At 35.7% G+C, this 20,047-nt stretch overlaps 5 protein-coding genes and 4 non-coding genes across 11 annotated transcripts; 4 read left to right on the top strand and 5 right to left on the bottom strand.

Annotated features, from left to right (window-relative positions):
• Window positions 1-72: 72 nt before the first annotated feature.
• Window positions 73-6,095, top strand: cfi-1 (AT-rich interactive domain-containing protein cfi-1; the record flags this gene model as incomplete). Its single annotated transcript, NM_060243.4, has 7 exons — window positions 73-210; window positions 656-1,039; window positions 3,882-3,954; window positions 4,114-4,506; window positions 4,573-4,815; window positions 4,862-4,936; window positions 5,173-6,095. The coding sequence occupies 7 exons, from the start codon at window positions 73-75 to the stop codon at window positions 5,268-5,270; spliced, it is 1,404 nt and encodes a 467-aa protein (NP_492644.2). The 3' UTR covers window positions 5,271-6,095.
• Window positions 5,526-5,694, top strand: T23D8.13. The gene has a single exon (NR_101611.1). It is a non-coding gene; the product is annotated as a small nucleolar RNA T23D8.13 (small nucleolar RNA).
• On the bottom strand, window positions 6,025-10,199 carry alg-5 (Protein argonaute-2). Its single transcript, NM_001383707.1, has 9 exons — window positions 10,078-10,199; window positions 9,959-10,026; window positions 9,540-9,914; window positions 8,525-9,485; window positions 8,327-8,457; window positions 7,398-8,097; window positions 6,682-6,873; window positions 6,502-6,636; window positions 6,025-6,445 (listed from the first exon to the last, which is right to left on the bottom strand). The coding sequence occupies exons 1-9, from the start codon at window positions 10,195-10,197 to the stop codon at window positions 6,410-6,412; spliced, it is 2,718 nt and encodes a 905-aa protein (NP_001370006.1). The 5' UTR covers window positions 10,198-10,199; the 3' UTR covers window positions 6,025-6,409.
• Window positions 6,197-6,254, bottom strand: T23D8.12. The gene has a single exon (NR_101610.1). It is a non-coding gene; the product is annotated as an Unclassified non-coding RNA T23D8.12 (non-coding RNA).
• On the bottom strand, window positions 6,344-6,444 carry T23D8.11. Its single transcript, NR_101609.1, has one exon. It is a non-coding gene; the product is annotated as a small nucleolar RNA T23D8.11 (small nucleolar RNA).
• A 286-nt stretch (window positions 10,200-10,485) lies between the features above and the next one.
• Window positions 10,486-10,869, bottom strand: his-68 (Histone H2A; the record flags this gene model as incomplete). Its single annotated transcript, NM_060241.6, has 1 exon — window positions 10,486-10,869. The coding sequence occupies one exon, from the start codon at window positions 10,867-10,869 to the stop codon at window positions 10,486-10,488; it is 384 nt and encodes a 127-aa protein (NP_492642.1).
• Window positions 10,870-11,237: 368 nt separating this feature from the next.
• On the top strand, window positions 11,238-11,549 carry his-67 (Histone H4; the record flags this gene model as incomplete). The annotated part of the gene is made up of 1 exon (NM_060240.6): window positions 11,238-11,549. The coding sequence occupies one exon, from the start codon at window positions 11,238-11,240 to the stop codon at window positions 11,547-11,549; it is 312 nt and encodes a 103-aa protein (NP_492641.1).
• A 2,038-nt stretch (window positions 11,550-13,587) lies between these two features.
• On the bottom strand, window positions 13,588-13,658 carry T23D8.10. The gene has a single exon (NR_050466.1). It is a non-coding gene; the product is annotated as an Unclassified non-coding RNA T23D8.10 (non-coding RNA).
• Window positions 13,659-15,206: 1,548 nt separating this feature from the next.
• Window positions 15,207-19,938, top strand: sys-1 (Beta-catenin homolog sys-1; the record flags this gene model as incomplete). 3 transcript variants are annotated; one of them, NM_060238.6, is made up of 10 exons in its annotated part: window positions 15,207-15,289; window positions 15,577-15,761; window positions 16,793-17,105; window positions 17,155-17,262; window positions 17,318-17,395; window positions 17,441-17,976; window positions 18,033-18,258; window positions 18,490-18,816; window positions 18,868-19,372; window positions 19,425-19,938. In NM_060238.6, the coding sequence occupies 10 exons, from the start codon at window positions 15,215-15,217 to the stop codon at window positions 19,505-19,507; spliced, it is 2,436 nt and encodes an 811-aa protein (NP_492639.1). The 3 variants fall into 3 exon arrangements, with proteins under 3 accessions (NP_492639.1, NP_001379282.1, NP_001300438.1); NM_001392922.1 differs by having other exon boundaries at window positions 15,215-15,289; window positions 17,144-17,262; NM_001313509.3 differs by lacking the exons at window positions 15,207-15,289; window positions 15,577-15,761 and having other exon boundaries at window positions 16,932-17,105; window positions 19,425-19,507.
• Between the last annotated feature and the right edge of the window lie 109 nt (window positions 19,939-20,047).

The following is a 20,047-nucleotide window of genomic DNA, read 5'->3' as shown; positions in this document are numbered from 1 at the left end:
GTTCTTTTGATGACCGTGATGATGACGATGGATGATGGAAAATGAATTCTAAGAGTTTGTATTTTCTTGCAGATGTCCGTAAGGATTGACGAACCGCAACTGTTCGTCAGTATGTCAAAGGAGCCGACTCAAGAAACTGTTAATGTTGGTGGACATCATGATGATTCAAGCAGTAATTGTGATGAACGAGTTGATGATCAAACAGAAGAGGTTTGGCTTTATTTTTAACTCTTAATACGGTGACCGGTCCGACACGATCAATTATTTTGTTAAATGCAGGAAAGTGTGCGTTTATAAGGAGTACGGTTACTTGAATTTTTCTGACTATAATGTAAATTGATGGCACTTTTTCACTTCTTTATTTTGTTCACTTTTTTATTTTTCAATTTGAACAGTTTTTCAAAGCTTGATAAGTGAGCAAAAAGTATTTTCAATTTACATTAGCAAGATTTTTACGAAGGCATTTTCGGAGCTTCAAAAACCACAAATTCGACATCTTGCTTTCTTTGACTTTTAAAATTTGACGTCTTCACTGAATTTTTAGTGTAGCTCGGATTTTCGGAAAATTTAGTTTCTTCAATATTTATTGGCAAATCTGTGCAGGTCTGAAACTTCTGAAATATCCAAAACTGACAATCCAATAAAAAAATTTCAGCAGAAATCACCTCCAGCTTCTCCCGATCTAACAGCAAACCTAAACGTATTCGACCTGGAATCCCGGCAAAAAGTAGTTCAACGACTTCTAAATTCACAATTGAATCTGTCAAATCTACGAGCGCCTCTCAATTTACCACCGATCTTTCAAGCACTTCAGGGTCCATTCAGTATTCAGCAACAGCTTCTAGGTCTTGCGTCAGGCTTAACAGCAATTTCTCCGGGACTTGACGACTATGACGAAGAGAACACTAATCAAGGAGAACCAGAAGATTTGACATTAGGAGGATTCAGAAAAGAAACATCAGTGAAATCAGAAGAACCATCAGAATCTGGTATAAATGCATCTGGTCCAGCATGGTCATACGAAGAACAGTTTAAGCAGGTTAGCCTTTTTGGGATAAACCATGCTTTATGGGCAAACGATAGGAATAGTTAAAGTTCAATAAAAAAATTGAATACCGTATTTCCTCTATTAGTTAGGCACCTCTATTAGTTTTGCACCTCCATTAGTTTTGCACCTTAATAGTTTTGCACCGCTTCATTTGTTCCCTAATTTTAGGAATTCAAAATTTGCATTATAAAGTCGTTCTAAAAATTAGGAAAACTCTTACAGACTTGGTATAACAAGTCAAAATAGGCAAAATATGAGTACAATTCGGACAATTTTTGCGTATCAGTCGTAAAATTCGTCCATTTCGGTTCATAATTTGTCATTGAAATTGGTGATATTATGTCATAACTTAATGGGAAACATGAGAAAAAACCTGTTCGAAAATTAGTTTTGCACCTCCATTAGTTTTGCATCAAATTAGGTGTCCGAAAATTAGTTTTGCATGCCTTACTAATAGAGGAAATACGGTAGTGTTAATGAAAAAATTTGAGTTACAGATTTATTGGGTTCCAATTTTACAATAAAACAATAATTAACAACAACCGGAAAATATATGATGAGCGTTTTTTCTACATAGTCGCGGAGCGCTATTGTCTTCACAAAAGGCAAATTTCCTATTCGTCATATAATAAATTAAATTACTTTGATACCTTTTTTGTGCAACATGTAGATTTTCCAACGTTAAATTAATTGAAAAATTGAAAATCTAGAACAAATTTTAGAAATGTATTCAGAATTTCTCAGTGTTTTCCCCCTTCTCATCTTAATTCCGTATTCATCTCCAATTACCATAGTGACGAGCAAAGATGGAGAAGCATTTTAGTTAATTATGTGTGCAACAACTTTCTTTCGTAGCTACCGTATCTCAAGTGATTCCTTGAAAGAATAGATGATGAAGCATTGTGTTCACACATTTACAAATCTATTGTTCACACCTTCGGAATCACTAATTCGCTTCGTGTTGTCAACTTGTGAGGGGTAATATGAGAAAGAGAAAGGCCATTTGTTTTACCTATGTACAACTAATCAATTATGAGTTAGATATATACAATAAGTCTCACTAATGAATTATTTATAGTTTTTGATTTTGAGATATATTCTGAGATAAATATTATTTGTTAGATTTATTTCAGAAAATACTAGCCAAGATCTGGACCACGTTAATCATTTCTCATTGGCATCTAGAAAAATAAAGAAAAGTTTTCACAAGTGTCAGACCACACCTAATCTAAAACTGCTTTCAACTAGTCTAGGATTAGCTTGATTCCTTTGATTTCAACTTTTTTTTTAAATTTGAAACCGATACAGTACTACTTTTTAATTTTGAATCAATATAAAACTTGCATTAACTTTCTGGGCGGAGTCTACGGAGAGAATTTGAGTGCGCAAGAGCATTTGTTTGCGGAGCCGATTGGCTGCTCGAATCAAATAGATTAATAATGTTGGAAGAAAAGAATGGAAAAGCATAGAACATGTGTGTGTTCACTTTTTAACACTGTTATCAGCTGATTAAGTGGGAATGATCAGAATATTAGAGAGATTAAAGTTCGAAACATAGTTTGTCATATTTTTTCTATTAGTTGGGCACTCCACTCCACTTTGAAAGAATATATTTTGGCGTATTTCAACGGTACAAAAGGAAAACGAACAAAAAAATTACAGAAACAGAAATTCCAAATAGTTTGTTTGTTGGCTATATGCCAAAACAAAAGCCAAGGGAGATATTCGCTGTTAAAATTGAAGAATGTGGAAAAATAATTTATGAAAAATTTCCTTGCACCCTCTGCAAATCTACAATTAAACAACCAAGTTCCTGTCATTTTTTGTAATATCAAACATTATGTTTTTGGTGTTTTCAGAATCCTTCAATTTCCCCATCAAACGGTGGAGTATTCTGGGAAAAGTTTGGAAGTATCGATAAACTTTCAGAGGTGCGTCATCGTGTGTGTCATTTTGAAGTTTTCAACAAAAAATTGAAGTGGCTACTTATTATAGTTAACATCAAAAACACACGATGACTACTAAAAACTCTTTTTGTGGATAATCAATTTAATTTATTTTCAAAAACATGCTCTTTTGATGGGTTTCTGACAGACTTGACGCAATAAAATAAAACATTTTAAACATAATAATAATAATAATAATGATTGTAAAAAGGGGGAATATAATGGGATGAGGAGGGAGACCACCAGAGTTTACAACATGTAATAATAGAGAGCAATAGCTTCCCATCCGGGGGGTTGAAAATGGGCGAAGCAGAGGAATAATAGAAGAGAGAAAGATTAGAAATGATTTATGATCAAAATATAGAATCTATATTTGAATTTAGAAATTGGTGGTTATTTATGAAATTTTACAATAAAAAGGGGGTTTCTTGCAATTTTGTCCAGAAATTTGAAACTTCCAAGTGAACCTGGAAAAAATAAAAACTTCAAAAAAAATCCCCACCAATTTCCTGGTACCTCACGAATTTTGCATAGAACCTTTGCTTGAATATCCAGGTACCGTAACTTTTCTCTAATTTTGTTGTGAATTATCTAATTTTCTTATTTTCTCTCATATTGCAATTCCATATCCCATTTCAACCCAAATCAATTATACTTCATTTTCTTTTTTCTTAAAGTCGGCTAATTGAGTGACTCGAACGAATATTTAATTATGAGAAGCTTCTAAATGGAAGAAGAGAAGTTTTTGAGTGGGGGAGAACCATTATTGAGTATTACACTTATTAGTCATTACAATAAGTTGGGCCTTTTTCAAAACTAAATGGGCATGTTTTTGATGAGAGAAGAAAATGAAAGAGGGACTTTTGAAATAATTAAGTTTTTTTCAGTTGTACGAATTGTCAGACGATGTGAAAAGGAAGGAATGGTTGGATGATTGGCTCAATTTCATGCATAGAATAGGTAAGGTTACACAAAGAATAAGAAAAATAATAATAAATTTGTAGGTAGTAAGTAGTAAGTTTAATCGTAAGCCCAAATTAAGAATTTTTTTCTTCAACCAAAAATTCCAACTATTAAACTTCCAATTTTATAATCTCACCTAAAAATCAAAATTTCCAGGAAAACCGGTAACACGAATTCCAATAATGGCAAAGCAAGTACTTGATCTTTATGAATTATATCGACTTGTTGTACAACATGGCGGTCTTGTTGAAATAATAAATAAGAAATTATGGAGAGAAATAACAAAAGGACTAAATCTTCCATCATCTATCACATCAGCTGCTTTTACTCTTCGAACACAATATCAAAAATATTTATATGATTATGAGTGTGAAAAAGAGAAACTTTCAAATCAATCTGATCTTCAACAAGCAATTGATGGTAATCGACGAGAAGCACCTGGAAGACGGACGGCTCCATCATTTCCATTACCTTTTCAACTTCCACATGCTGCAAGTGCTGCTGCAACAATGCTTAATAATCAATTAAATGGATTAGGAATGAGAAATGGTTTGTATTTATCTTGTTTATTTTTAACCAAAAAATCCAGAAACTTCCAATCTCTCCTTATTACAGACCTCCTTGACGATGAAAATACATTAAGTCTCCAGGCTTCTGGCCTCTTTGGAACAAGCTATGGAGCCGAGCAAATGGCAATACTTGAAGCTCATCAAAGAAATCTAGAAAGAGCTCAGAGAGCTGTTCAACAGCAAGTCGCGCGCCAAAGTCTAGGGCTCACAGCATGTTCAAATGGCAATGGAGGAAATATTCATAATTCTGGAAGAGAATCTACGTCTAGTAATGACTCAGACATTCCTGGTTTGTTGAAAAATGATTTTTTATAAAATGAACTCGGAAATTTCAGCGAAAAGACCAAAACTAGAAAATGACGTCAAAACAAATGGTGCATCGAGTATGAGGATTAGTACAAAACATTCAGGTATGAAAGGAAACTTAATTAAAATAGAAGAAAATTGCTAAATTTAATGGTATTTTTTTCACAAAAATTGATACTATGAGAGATACAGTAATCTGTTTTTTCAATGTTCTTCAGGTCGTGGTAAGACCGTATTTTTTGTTTAAAAAACGATAATTTAATTACTGATTAATAATAAATTTTGTTGAAAAATCTACAACAATTTAAATAAATAGCTTCCTTAATTTCAATAATTTCAGATAACTCAAAGACATCAATGTCAGTATCAATGGAAATCAACGGAATCACCTATCAAGGAGTATTATTCGCTCTCGACGAGACAGTCTCAGAGTCTTAAATAATGTGTAATATTAATAATATATCGGAAATTTTGCATTTTTGAGAAACACGTACTTAAAGGTGCACTGATATATTCGGATGGGTCTCGCCACGAGAAAGAATCAAAACACCGGAAAAACTAGAACCATAATTTTTCATCGTGCCAACCCATCCGAATAAATCTGTGCACCTTTAAGTACCTGTTTAAGAAGATTGCAGAGTTACGATAGCTCTTTCCAATTGAGCACACCTTCCGATTCTTTTTTGTTTCAATGATTCGCGAGCTTTTATGACAAAAGACTAAACGAGCTTTCTTCCCCATTCAATTTATAGATTACCCCCATCTGATTACACAGGTGATTCGCCGTTTGTAAAATACTTATGGCCTCCAATATTTTAGATGCATTTTGCAAATCGCGAATTTCGCTGCAGGACCATTAACATTTTAGCAGTATTTTGGTAATCGCGACTCTCGGTGATCGCAATTTGCACAATATTTGCGATTTTGCAAGTATTTTACTATATCGCTGGTGCCTCTTGTAGAAGTGCGCGAACTACATTTCATAAGTATTTTAAAAACCGCGCATCACCTGTGTTTCCTGAAATTTCAGATTCTCCCCTCTTCCGCCAAAAACCCTGTCTCCTCAAATTGAAAACCCCCAAAATCTCTAGTTGTGAGCTTATTTCATGGTGAAATCAATGTTTATTTCCAACGTTTTTTTTTCATTCATTTTTTTTGAAAATAATTTAATTTTAAAACTTAAAACAAACTCTGCCCGTTCCTTATTCTTTATCATAATTATTCTGAGAAACGCTGCTTAGCACGCAAAATAAAAACTCACAAATATTGGCACGAAAATAGAAAACAACAAAAAATGGAAAATTGTAACAAAAATGTATGACAACAACAAAAAGTAACAAGTATTTGTCCGGAACCGTATAATTGAGAACAAGATCTATGAAAAGGTGGACTGTAACAACAAAATATAACAATAAGAACGACATCGTGGATTGACTATTAGAAAAATGGGATATTGAATATCTGTAAACTAGTGTGAAAAATGAGAAAATAAATAGATAAATGACTTTTTAAAAGACCCGCATTTCGGGTGAGTATGATGTAAATGACGAGTAAGTTGAAATGTAAATGACGTAGAATTAGGTGAATGACATTCCATCGTTCCGACCAATTCCCTGTAATTAAAATTCAAAAATATTTCTCAATTTTTTAATTTTTAAAACCAACTTACACACAAACGGAATCGTTCCATATCAAAATTCTCATCAGCCATCAATATTTTTGCTCGTTGAGCTACTAATTTTGCATAGTATACTGGCGAAGGAATGGAGACGCTTCTTGTGCATCTGGATTGAGTGTGACATAGCTGAAATGGTGATTTTATATGAAAACTTTTTATCAAATCTATTACCTGATAGGTCATCTCATGAATATCGGCAGATGGTATTGAATTATCGTCCCACATGACAACATACTTCGTCGGGCGAGAAGTTCCTTGAATTCCTGCATGTGATACGAGGTAGAACTCGAAGAGATTATTCACAGTGATTCCTGTTTCCACGAGAGTTCCAGCTGGCACATTTTGACTATTTCCGACGCGATCCTGAAATTGTTTGAAATTTTTATGAATAGGGAATCGTTTTTGCGACTTTTTTTTTGAAAACCGGAATTTTCAGTTTTAGATGTTTCCTTTTCCAATTTTCCAATTTTTCGTTTCTCCAATTTTTCCAATGATTTTCGGTATTTCTCAATTTTTCAAAGAACTTTTTTTTCACATACAAATTTTTTTTTGATAAATCAACGTTTTTCCGTATATTTTTTCAAAATTTTCCAAACAACATCGAAAAATCGAGCCTTGGCTTCAATGTCTTGTTTTTAGTTGCAGTTGCCATTACGATTGAATCCGACTTTTTTATTTTGGAAAACTTAAAATGGCCTATCAAAATTGCACTCATTCTATAATTTCGAATGTAATTTATGGTGGAAAAAATTAAATTCAAAAATTTATGAAATTTTCGTTAACATTTTTTTGTTGTGAAAAACCAAAAATACATTTTTCGCCGAAAACACGAAAAATCTACAGTTCTGGTTTTCAAACATAATTTAAATTATGAAAACAAAACAAACTTTTTCATTAGCTGCAAAAAGTCTCGTATGATGAGTGACATCTAACCCAATAAAAGTGATTCCTGGCTGGAAACCGTATTCGATCATAGCACATGCATCCCGTACAGCACGTAATTCCGTTTGCATGATTTCATCGACAGTCACATCTGCGATTCCAGCACGATAAATGATAATTTTGTGGGGTTTAAATCCTGTAGACTTTCGGAAATTGATAATAGCTTCACGTGTCATTTCACACATATCGACAATAGTTCTTTGATGACGTGGTTGAGTACGAAAGATTGGAGAAAACTGAGTAGGATGTCCATCCATTGAACCGACGAGACAAGCGATGGAGGAATCACAATGAGCTATAGAAGATGTGGAATCAGAAGATGAGGCGAGTGAACTTCGAGTTAAATGACATCCGATAAAAAGTACTGGTTCAGAATTTAGAGATTGTGGAGGAGAGGATAGGATTACATTAATGCCTCCGAGTTTCGAGTTGATTTTCATACAGAGATTAGAAAGAGTGTGTGGTGACGCTTTCGAAACATTTTGAGATCGAACACATTGAGTTGTCAAACCAAGTAGCTCTCCTTTTCGTTTCAATTCTCCATAAACTACAGATTTTCCGGGGACAATGCATAAAACGAGTTGAAGATTGTATTGTTCATTCAAATGTTCGAGAAGCTTCACAGTCTGGTCTGGTTCTGCGTATCTGAATAAGGTACAATTATAGGTTTATTAAGCAGTTTCTATCGGTTATGCCGATATATGCACATTAACAAAATCCTATTTCTATTTCTCATATTTCTATAAAGATTTAGGGAAAAAAACACAGCGATGAGAAAAGGGGGATTTTTACATGTTATTTTTTAAAAAAATTTTAAAAACAATGTGCCGCACATCCCTGATTCCAATAAAATCGAGTAAAACATTCTCCGGACCTGCAGAATCGGTGTTCTTCGAGAAAAGGCATTCCAATTTCAGAGGCAACATTGACGAGATTTCTGACAAATGAACGCATGCTGGCTTCTCCGATAATCTCTGGGCTTGCGAAACAAACAATTGCCCATTCCTGAAACATAATTCGCTGATAGTTTGTTATTTAAATAATTTATGAGTGTTCTACAAAGAAAACCTACTCGAATCTGGATTCCGCTGTAAAAATTCTTTCCTCTCATATCCCATGTTCCATTATTCGGAACTGTTACACACTCTTGTCTCTTCAAATTTGGGGAACGATAGAGAAGACGCGGAACCGGCAAGACACGTCCTTCAATCTTCAACAATTGAGCTTCAACTTTTAATCCAAATTTAACCGCATTGACATCATTATCCATTTTCAGCCGATTCTGAAGGCTCATGACTGCATTTTGTCGTTCAGTTGCATTTCGGCTCGTTGCTCTGATCAGATTTGCAATCTGTTGTTCATTCAGTTTCTTGATACATCGTTGGCCACTGACTACGTAACAAAGCTCCAAAGGAAGAATACATTCTCGAGTGCGTCCAACTTCAATACACGGAAGATGCTTATATGTCAGATCGATATTATAACGCCTTTTATAGTATTCAACCAATGAGAGAGGTTTAGAATCTTGATTGCCGGCAGTCTCGGAGAGATGGAAACTAATATTTTCAGTTGGTTTCCAAGTGCAACGGGCGACACGAAATCTTCGTGGACAACTACAGTGTCTGGTTTCAACTTTGAGTCCGGCCACTTCACGGTTGAACTTTTTCTTTTGAACATCGCTCAGCGAACGTCCGTCGGTGACTGTTGCCAGTGGAACTTCCAGAATTTCAGCAAGGAATTCCACGAGAGCCACGGGGCGGTAGAATGTAGTTGTTGCAACGTCGAGATTCATAGTGAGTGTATCGAATGTCTCAACAACATTTTGATAAAAACCGTAGCAAACTTCTCGTCCAACTCCTAAATTGACAGTTCCCCATCCAAGGCCATGCGAGGGTTCGATTGCAGAATTTTGTGCAATTGAGAAGAAAGATTGAAGCACGGCATGGAAATTTCCAGTAGAAGTTTGACGGAAGACAGTATCAATTGCATGCATCATTCGCAACTTCTGGTTCTGATCCTGATTTCCTGTGATACTGAAAAAGATTGAATTAAAAACAATGAAGAAGGTTTTCCAAGTAAAAACTCACATTTTAGTATCCAAGAGGAAGCTGTCGACATGTGTTAGATAGAGTTTGAATAGATTAGGTGATTCTTTTGTATTAACAACTCCTGCAACATTGATGACTGAATTATTCACTTCCTTGACATTAATCAGCTCTGTTGAGTACACAGTGTGAATTCCATCGAAAACTAACGGGCACTCGATAAGTCCGGGATTCTGTTCTTGCAGAGTTCTCAAAATCGTTCTGTTCAGCTTTTTCGACGGAATATCTGGATCGAATCGAATATAGTATTGATGAATAATCGATCCATTGCACGTGATTTGAAAATGATTGGCGAGAAGTGATAAGAATCGTCCTGTAGTGCTGGGAAGTGGCTTTCCTATCAATTTGAATGGCTCTCTGAAATTTTTAAATGTTTTAATTGTAATTTCTCAGGCATTCACCTGTTTTCTTCAATAGGATGCAGGTAGAGATCATCGGAAACTCTGGATCCAGAAGAACTGCTGAGAAACTGAAAACAATTTTATGTAATCAGCTAAATCCGAATTTTCTTTTTAAAAACCTCATTTTCCAAACTGGGCACGTTGATCGAAGTACTTCTTGATGAAGTGGAACTCCTCACTTTTAACTTTTCGACCAAATCATCATCATAAATTGCCGACAGCAACCATTGGTCTTCCATACCTGAAATTTGTTAATTTAAAAAAACTCAAACTGGAAAACGCAAAGAGACCATCGGCAATGTAAAATGCACGGTATCAGGTAAAACGGGCAACTATTCCAAAAAAATTCCTGAAAGTGAGAAGATTTCAATGAAGTTTTAACTGGTGAATTCTCCAGATTATATTTCGAATAAGAAATGAAAAATATAGCACAAATAGTTTATTGATTTGAACAAAGAGGATTTTCAGAAAATTGTGGCTCTAAAGAGGGCCGTTGGGTTCGGTGGGTTTTTGGATTCGGAAGATATTTATTCCTTATCTCCTCCGGTCTTCTTTGGGAGAAGAACGGCTTGGATATTTGGAAGAACTCCTCCTTGTGCGATTGTCACTCCGGCCAAAAGCTTGTTGAGCTCTTCGTCGTTACGGACAGCAAGTTGAAGATGTCTTGGGGCGATACGGGTCTTCTTGTTGTCACGGGCAGCATTACCGGCCAACTCGAGAACTTCAGCAGCGAGGTATTCGAGAACAGCGGCCAGGTAGACTGGGGCTCCGGCTCCAACACGTTGAGCATAGTTTCCTTTGCGAAGAATACGGTGAAGACGGCCGACTGGGAATTGAAGTCCAGCTCTTGACGAGCGTGACTTGGCCTTTCCTCCGGTCTTGGCTTTTCCTCCCTTTCCACGCCCAGACATTATGAGCGATTGGTGATCGTAAAACTAATCTGAAGAATGAACCAAGACAGTCGCTTTATATTTATTTTTACGGTGGCGGGGCGGAGTTTCCTGCGGGGACACCTCTTTTTGAACATTCGGTAAATTCCTGCGGGGACACATTTATCTCGTTTCTGCGTCTCTCTCACCTTCCTGTATGTCTCGCCTACTAGAGGCCAAAACGGCAGATATCTCTGCAGATGCAAGAGCGGCAGGCACGGAAATGTGTCCCTGCAGGATGGCGCAAACTGACTCCGCCTTTGCACCGCTGTATCTGCATAGGGAGTATATAAGAAGAACTGTTTTCCCAGTTCATCATCATTCGTGAGTCTTCAGCCAATCACTCAACAATGTCCGGACGTGGAAAGGGAGGAAAAGGCCTTGGAAAAGGAGGTGCCAAGCGCCATCGTAAAGTCCTTCGGGACAACATCCAAGGAATCACGAAGCCAGCCATTCGCCGTCTAGCAAGAAGAGGAGGAGTCAAACGTATCTCTGGATTGATCTACGAAGAAACTCGTGGAGTTCTCAAGGTGTTCCTTGAGAACGTTATCCGAGACGCCGTCACTTACTGCGAGCACGCCAAGAGGAAGACCGTCACAGCCATGGACGTTGTCTATGCTCTGAAGAGACAAGGAAGAACCCTGTACGGATTCGGAGGATAATTTCAATTGTCCTCCCGCTTCCATGCAACAACCACCGAACCCAACGGCCCTCTTTAGGGCCACAAATGATAAATCCAAACAGTCCGATTGCAATAAATGTTTATTTTCAATGCTTCAATTTTTTATCTTTTCACTCTTCTAAACGAATTTTACAGATGTTTCTCCAAACTCGATTTTCCACAAAAACGAAAAATCACGATAAAACACAAAGTCTAGACGCACAGTATAGAATTCAATTTGAATTTTCAAAAGAGTTCATTTCAAATCAGATATTACTTTTTAAAGTTATGAAAACTAAATAAATCTCCCAATAAAAAATGCGGTAATTTATATGCGTGAAATTTAGTTTTTTTTGATTGAACTCGAAGCTTCTGGCACCTAGAAAAATTACCGCGCTCTAATAATTATGAACACTCCAGGAGACCGTGTTTGATTGTCTTTTTTTGTGAAAATATTCCGTTTCCCATTGCCACCAGTTTCCCATCGTTTATTGCATACGTCCCATCACTTTTTTCTTATTTTCTGACACAATTTTTTCTTGAATTTTTAGGGTGTTTTTTTTTAATTCTTTGTAAAATTTCCATATAATTATCTTATCCCTAGGAAATAACTAGCATAATAACTCCATGCCCGACAAAAAAATATGTGATAAGGAGATAGTTCTAGGATTCAAGTAAAAAAGTTGAAGAAACGTTTTCAGAAATTAGTGCCAATTTAAAGGTGGTTCCTTCATCCTTCACATCAGCTTTTTCAACTTTTGTGGGGGCTTTGAACTGCTTTTTCGGGATTTGTCCTGTCCGAAGAGGTCATTGGGTCTGAAAATTAAGTTGCATGGCCGTGGAAAGGGAGGAAAAGGAAACTAAAATAAAACACTTAAAATTTTTGAAAAAAAAACTATTTGAAAATAAAAACTATTCTATGAAAATTCCACAACAACAAAGGGTTGGAAGCTACAGTATTCTTTAAAGGCGCACACTTTTTTTTCGTTTTTTTCGGCTTAGCAATAATTGTGGTGTCGAGACCGCTTACTGTATGTTTGGGCTAAATAAGTGCTAAATATCAGAACGTTGCTATCCAACTGTCAAATGCCAAAGATTAATTTTTAGTAAATTCAAATAATATTATTAAAACCCGTTCAATTGATAAAGTCATAAAAATCAACAATCAAAAAAGTTAGGACATTGTGAAAACAAAAGAGATCATTGTACATAAAATACGAGAACTTTGAATAATTATTATTCATAACCGTTAAATTGATTAAGCACAGTTGCAACGTGATTTTTGATCTTCTGAAATGGTCCATACGACATTCCAGTTTACTAGCTCGTATTTTTTTTTGTTTTTTCTATTTTTCTTGAAGAAAACAACAAAATGTTGCGTGAAAAATGTCCATTAACCACCAACAAAAAACCCATAACTCGTGAACCAAATTCACTTTTTTAGGCGTCTCACTCCTCTAAAGATTTATCGACCAATTTCCAATTTTGTGCAGAAGCTCAGAAGAAAGGGAGTTTTCAAATAATGACTTTTTCATTCAACACATACCACAAGATACTCTTTATTTTGTATCCGCAACAATGCATTTCACTACTGTATTATATGGAGATGGGGGATAACAATACCGTTCTCTCCGCCCATCTGTTCATGCTCCAAGTGCTCATAAGGACATAGTGGAGGGTAATTACGATTTATTGTTTGAATTTGAAAAGGATCAAGTGAAAAGAACAAAAGTGAAATGATTTATATGTGAAAATATTGAATTAATTTATGATATCTAAAGTTTCAAGCTTAATGTATAGTTATTTTACGATCGATCATAACTTTTTAAAAATTACGATCATATTGAATATATTACTTGGAAGAAGAATTTTTGGTATGTAGTGTTTTTAATTTAGCTGTCAAAAAATTGATAATCTGCTAAGTATGTGAGCTTGCATTTAATAAAATTTTGTTTTCAACTTAGAATTCGTTTTAATTTTAATTTTCAGTGACGTCTGTAATCCTATAAACTAAGTCCCTCCTCCTACTTCTCCACAATCCAGGTGCACTATTTGATAACCCACTTGTAATTCTAGTACTACCTTATGGTCCCTTATGTCACATTGTTTGACAAAGTATATTTGTATAGGTTTCATGTGTATTGCTTGTTTTTTTGTACGGTTTTCTCAGAGAAATTATATTATTTTTTAACTCATAGTAATTAATTTTAGGCGAGATACCGAAAATTCGCAATGTCATCAGTTGCATCTATTTTTGCACCTGTTTTTCGAAATTTTTGAATCGTAGTGATATTTAGTAGAGCCAACTAATAAAACTCGTAGAACGACGTTGCCAGCTGTCCAATGACATTCGGTGTCCATTTCGTTGAAAACATTCAGTTTTCTTTCGAATTGATGATTGAAATCTTGTTTACACATTATTATTATTATTATACAACTCTGTTGACAATTCAACTTACACCCAATTACCATCTCAACTACTGAATAATTACACTTAAACCTATTCAATCACGGAGATACCATCTTCTAGAAGACTTCAGTTGGTGACAACCGTGGGAGGATAAGGTGCAATCCACGTGTCATGCTGCGAAACAATTAGTCTCTAATTAAGAAACTGTGCCCTTTTATTCCATGTTTTTTGTTCTAAATTAAATACAGTAGTTTGTTTCTTGCAAAAATCTACTAGTTTAAAGAGAGGAGGCGCGTTAATGCGCAAGGGTCTCGCCACGCGAAACCCATTTTGTGTATGCACCTTTAAGTTTACGGTAATTTCGTGTTCGCAGTTTCTTTTTTTCCGTGTTTCTTCTTGCACATTTCCATATTTAGCTAACAGAAGTTTTCGTATTTCAACAAAAATTTTAGAAATCTCATTTTGAAAATGAAACATGTCTTAAGCATTAACGATCACCAATAAAACATCAAGTTGTATGGGTTTCCAGGGAATTTTTCAATTTTTTCATTATTTCGAACAAAAAAATTGCATATTCGTTGATTGATATGTTCCTTATTCATTATGCCTATTAAATCAAATTATTCCAATCGAGAATTTGAATTCGTTTTTGAATATTTCTTTAAACATCTTTCCAGGCATGATGTATTACATAATAAAATAGAAAGTAGGTTGTTATTTAGGTTGGTAGGATAGTAGGCCACCACCAGCTCATCTCCTTCACCCATTTTTCACCCCGTACATCACCATTCTCTGCGTCTCATTCAATCACACACAACATCACTTACCAATCTGCGTCTCGTTATTCTTCCTACTATTTATTTGTCTGACCCTCGACAAGTGTCCCATACAGTCTGTCTACGGTTGCCTTCGTTCTCTCTCTCTTCTACATTCATCCGCATGCGTACACCCTCTCTGGTTAGACAGTGAGAGAGCACGTGTATAGTGCTCAAAAAGAGGAGAGTGCAGGCCGTGCGACGGTTGGAAAATGGTGGGTAACGAAAGAATTCAAATGTTGAGACGATTCTGCAGGAAAACGGCCCATTTTTTGATGTTTTCTCTTCCGTTTTCCCGCCTACTTTTAGTTTTTTATTCTTATTTTCCTATTTTTCATAATCCGCAATCATCATATCACCTTTAAAATATAAAAATCACATTTTGAATTATCGATTTTTCAGGCAGACTGTCATCTGGAAAACTGAGTGCACCGGACCTGAATGCATTCAACCGGAGAGCCTCAACGAGGGCCCGCCGGCCCATATCATCATCCGATGCCATATCATGTTGATCAGGTAAGCTTGAAAAACTTCAAAGAAGCGTTTTGCTTCAAAATATCCAAAATTGTCTTAAATTCAGAAAAATCACAAAAAAACAACGAAAAAAAGCGAAAAAGAATGAAAAGACAAGCTTCTAAAATTGCAATTTTCATCTTTTGCCATTTTGGGGGAAATTCAAACAGAGAATTCTGCCAAAATTGAAAATCGCGCTTTTAAAAGTTGAATTTTTCATCCTTTCTGCGATTTTTTTTTCAGTTTTCTTTGTAGTTTTTCGGAAATGAAGACTTAATTCTTATTTTCAGATTCCAACAACATCTCATCCTTCATGGCATCAAGCTCCCCATCCTGGCCTTCCAACACCTCCATATCATCCTCAACAACATCCTAACTATATCTCAATGCAACCTCCTCCTTCCCAACAGCAACAGATGACTCCTCAAGCATTGTCGACGCAACAACAGCAGCAGGTTCAACAACAACAGCAGAGGTGAGTACTATAAGAAAGATTATTATCTAAAGAGACACACCTCATATTGATTGGTGGCTGCGCCCCCCGTCCGTCCGTGGTGTGACAGGCGATATTAGAAAGTTGGGAGACGACGGAAGTGGGAGAGTAAAAACGAGGCTAACGAGCGTTTTCTTGATGGGTGGTGGTTGTACAAGAAAAATGACTGTTTTTTTTTTCGATTTCAATGCCAAATTTCTTTTCCGAGTGCTATTGACATTCGATTTTTAGATTAATTTTAAATGTTATCTGGTAAAAAGTAGATTTTTTGCCTAAATATCACGATAGTAGGTCTTGAAGCGATCAATTAAAAAAAAAGGTGCGCGCCTCTAAGGAGTACTGTAGTTTCCAAATCTTCGTAATTGAAGGATTTCTTTCAAAACTTCTTACACTCAAAATAATAAAACTGCGTGGCGTGTACTGCAGAAAACCTAATATTTAGGCCCCGCCTTTTAATCGTCCACTCACGGGGAAAAGACAAAAATAGGGGAGGGGGGGACAGCTCGCCACGCCAACAGTGAGAAAAATAGTGTGGTGCGCGGACCTCGAATGATGTCGGCGGCTGATATTGCCTGGGGTACCGCTTTTTGCGTTTTCCCCGTGAGTGGACGATTAAAAGGCGGGGCCTAAATATTAGGTTTTCTGCAGTACACGCCACGCAGTTTTATTATTTTGAGTGTAGGTTCTCATCTGTTTCTTTAAATTTGCACCTTTGAGGATTACTGTATTTTCGAACTTCCTTCGCTGCGGAATTTCATAGATTTTTCACACTTTTTTAATAAAATATATAATTATTCACTAAAAACCTAAAATAAAACAATAAAAACATATACATTCGTGAAAAAACCATGAAAAATCGATGGTAAATCTGCGTCAACGAACGTTTAAAATTACTGTACTCCTTAAAGGCGCACGCCTTTTTGCAACAAAAAATAACAACATTTTGCAGATTGGTTTTATAATTAATTTAATAAAATATGATATACCTAAAAACTTTCTATGTTTTATTTCAGGCAACTATACTCGTCACCGTCACCTTCACGAGGTCCAGCGGCTCCCGCACAGAATCAAAAATTTCGGACAGAACAATGGATCAACAATCAAGCATGGCCATATTCTCAATCTCCTGCTCCACCAGTTGCTCCATCAGTTATGTCATATCATCAAGGAGACGATCGAATGTCAATGCTCAGTGTGAATACAACCATGACAAATCAATTTCCCGATTCTCAGCGATGCTACTCATCAAATGGTTCAACATGTGAAAATGTGAATCCTGAAATGATGCAAATGAATATAACACAAGCGGCTGAACAAGCAATTAGGGTTTGTAATTGAAAAATCAATAATGAATCTTGATAAAGTTCAATTTCAGCTATGGTTTAATACACCAGATCCCATGCAAAGACTTCATATGGCAAAAACAATACGAACTTGGATACGACAAGATAAATTTGCACAAGTTGATCAGGCAAATATGCCGGTGAGTTTTCCAAAAATGTTGGAATTCTTTTTACAAAATCTGTAATTTTTTTCAGAACTGCGTACAACAAATCCTTAACATAATTTACGATGGTCTGAAACCTCAACCAGTTCAACTTCCAATTTCATATTATGTAAGTCTCAACACAAATTACAGATTTCAAATCATATTTTTTCAGGCTCAACTCTGGTATAATCTGTTGGATATTCTTCGAAGATTCACATTTCTACCCATTATTTCACCATATATTCATCAAGTTGTTCAAATGTTTTGTCCTCGAGAGAATGGTCCACAAGATTTTCGAGAATTGATTTGCAATTTGATTTCGTTAAATTGGCAAAAAGATCCTCACATGAAACACTGCGCAAATCAGGTGTTTCAAATTTTCAACTGTATCATAATGGGAGTGAAAAACGAGAAATTGAGAACAGAATTCGCTCAACATTTGAAATTCGAAAAACTCGTTGGCACTCTCTCCGAGTACTTTAATCCTCAAGTACACCCGGGAATGATAAATCCAGCAATTTTCATCATTTTTCGATTTATTATTAGCAAGGATACTCGATTGAAAGATTACTTCATATGGAACAATAATCCACATGATCAACCTCCTCCGCCAACAGGATTAATTATAAAATTGAATGCTGTAATGATCGGATCGTATCGATTGATTGCAGGCCAAAATCCTGAAACATTACCTCAAAATCCAGAATTGTAAGTTTAAAAATGAAAAATTCCTCCATCACTAACAAGTTATATTAATTTTCCAGAGCTCATCTTATCCAAGTTATAATCCGAACATTTGATCTTCTGGGTCTTCTCCTTCATGATTCCGATGCAATTGATGGATTCGTACGGTCTGATGGAGTTGGAGCAATTACTACTGTAGTACAGTATCCAAACAATGATTTGATAAGAGCTGGATGTAAGCTCTTACTTCAGGTCTCTGATGCAAAAGCCTTGGCGAAGACTCCATTGGAGAATATATTACCATTCGTAAGTTTTACGTTTAGAAAATCACTGGACTATTAGAAAATTATTTATGTGTTCTTTTACTTTAAAAAATTATACTAGATGCCCCAAACCTATCTAATTCCATAGTGATACTTCACTTTTGTAAGAAGTTTCATTATTAAATTCGGTCGTTTCAGGCTAGTTTTAGTCTATTCAAATTAAAAAAAAACTTCTCTCCCTTCAAATAAACTGTTTAAAACCGGAAATTTTCAGTTACTGAGACTCATCGAAATTCATCCGGATGATGAAGTTATCTATAGTGGAACAGGATTTCTGAGTAACGTAGTGGCTCATAAACAACACGTAAAAGATATTGCTATACGATCCAATGCAATTTTCCTACTTCACACGATAATCTCAAAGTATCCACGACTAGATGAACTTACCGATGCTCCGAAAAGAAATCGAGTTTGTGAAATTATTTGCAATTGTCTGCGTACATTGAACAATTTCCTGATGATGTGGATTCCAACGCCCAATGGAGAAACGAAAACGGCTGGACCGAATGAAAAGCAGCAGGTCTGCAAATTCATCGAAATTGTACGTTTTGGAATTTGAAAAACGATATAAAAATGAATTAAATTATTTCAGGATATTCTGAAAAAACTGATGAGTTGTTTATCATGTGAAGGAATGGATACACCTGGTTTATTGGAACTTCGAAGTACAATTCTCCGATCTTTTATACTGTTACTCCGAACACCATTTGTTCCAAAAGACGGTGTTCTGAATGTTATTGATGAAAATCGGAAGGAAAATTTAATAGGACACATTTGTGCCGCCTATTCATGGGTTTTTCGTCAACCGAACAATACAAGAACTCAATCCACAAAGCAGCAACTTGTTGAACGTACCATAAGTTTATTGCTTGTGCTCATGGAGCAATGTGGAGCTGAAAAAGAGGTGGCACAGTACTCGTATTCAATTGATTGCCCATTAAATCTGCTGAACGGAAATCAAGTGAAACCAACGTTTATTCACAATGTGCTTGTTGTATGTGACAAGATTTTGGAGCACTGCCCGACGCGTGCGGATATTTGGACGATTGACAGGCCGATGTTGGAAGGACTGACGAATCATAGAAATTCAGATATAGGTATGTGTCTCGAAAATGTGTTCATAAATTAAATTACAATGCATTTTTTCAGCTAAAGCCGCGAATTCTCTGCTGAGTCGCTTCCCTGAAAACGACCTTCTTGCTGGTATTTTTTCAAATCGAGAATATTTCTGATTTAATGGATAAATCTGTCAACTCCATCTTTCATCCCAAAAATCCCCGTTCAAAGCCATTAATTCGTCTAGTTGGAAGCTGTTTTAGCGTGTACATAGTCGTATTATTGATTAAAATATGTTCTCTCTTCTTTTCTTCATTTTCTACCGGTCCCAAATTTCCTCATTCTTGACGATTTCATATGAATTCGAGTTTAGAACAAACAAAACGTTCCGATTTTCCTAATTTATAGCACATTTCTTCTCATTTTGCCCTCGGTTTATCTCTTTCTTTTTGTTGTTTCTTTGTTTACGTCTGTAGCATAATATTTTTGAATACAAAACATTTTCGCGATTATCTTTGCATTTTAACTATCAAATTCCTGTCTTATATACGTCTTTCTTCGATGTTCTTACGTTGAATAGAAAATAAAATTATAAAACTTTTTAAATGTTGGATTGATTTACTGAATACTCGGTTCATATATAAGTTATTTAGAGACTATTCTCGTTCTGTAAAATTAACCTGAAATTGTGGAATTGTGATTAAATAATAAATTAT

This window comes from Caenorhabditis elegans, chromosome I (assembly GCF_000002985.6).
Source record: "Caenorhabditis elegans chromosome I".
NCBI classification, from domain to species: domain Eukaryota; kingdom Metazoa; phylum Nematoda; class Chromadorea; order Rhabditida; family Rhabditidae; genus Caenorhabditis; species Caenorhabditis elegans.
Note: the sequence above shows the minus strand (reverse complement) of the source record. Positions and strands in the feature narration are given on the sequence as shown.

Coding starts and splice junctions, on each gene's coding strand:
- alg-5 (NM_001383707.1), bottom strand. CDS start 10,197: ATGGAAGACCAATGGTTGCTGTCGGCAATTTATGATGATGATTTGGTC. Junction 8,458..8,524: donor ACAGCGGAATCCAGATTCGA/GTAGGTTTTCTT, acceptor ATTATGTTTCAG/GAATGGGCAATTGTTTGTTT. Junction 6,874..7,397: donor TTTTTGCAGCTAATGAAAAA/GTTTGTTTTGTT, acceptor AAACAATTTCAG/GATCGCGTCGGAAATAGTCA.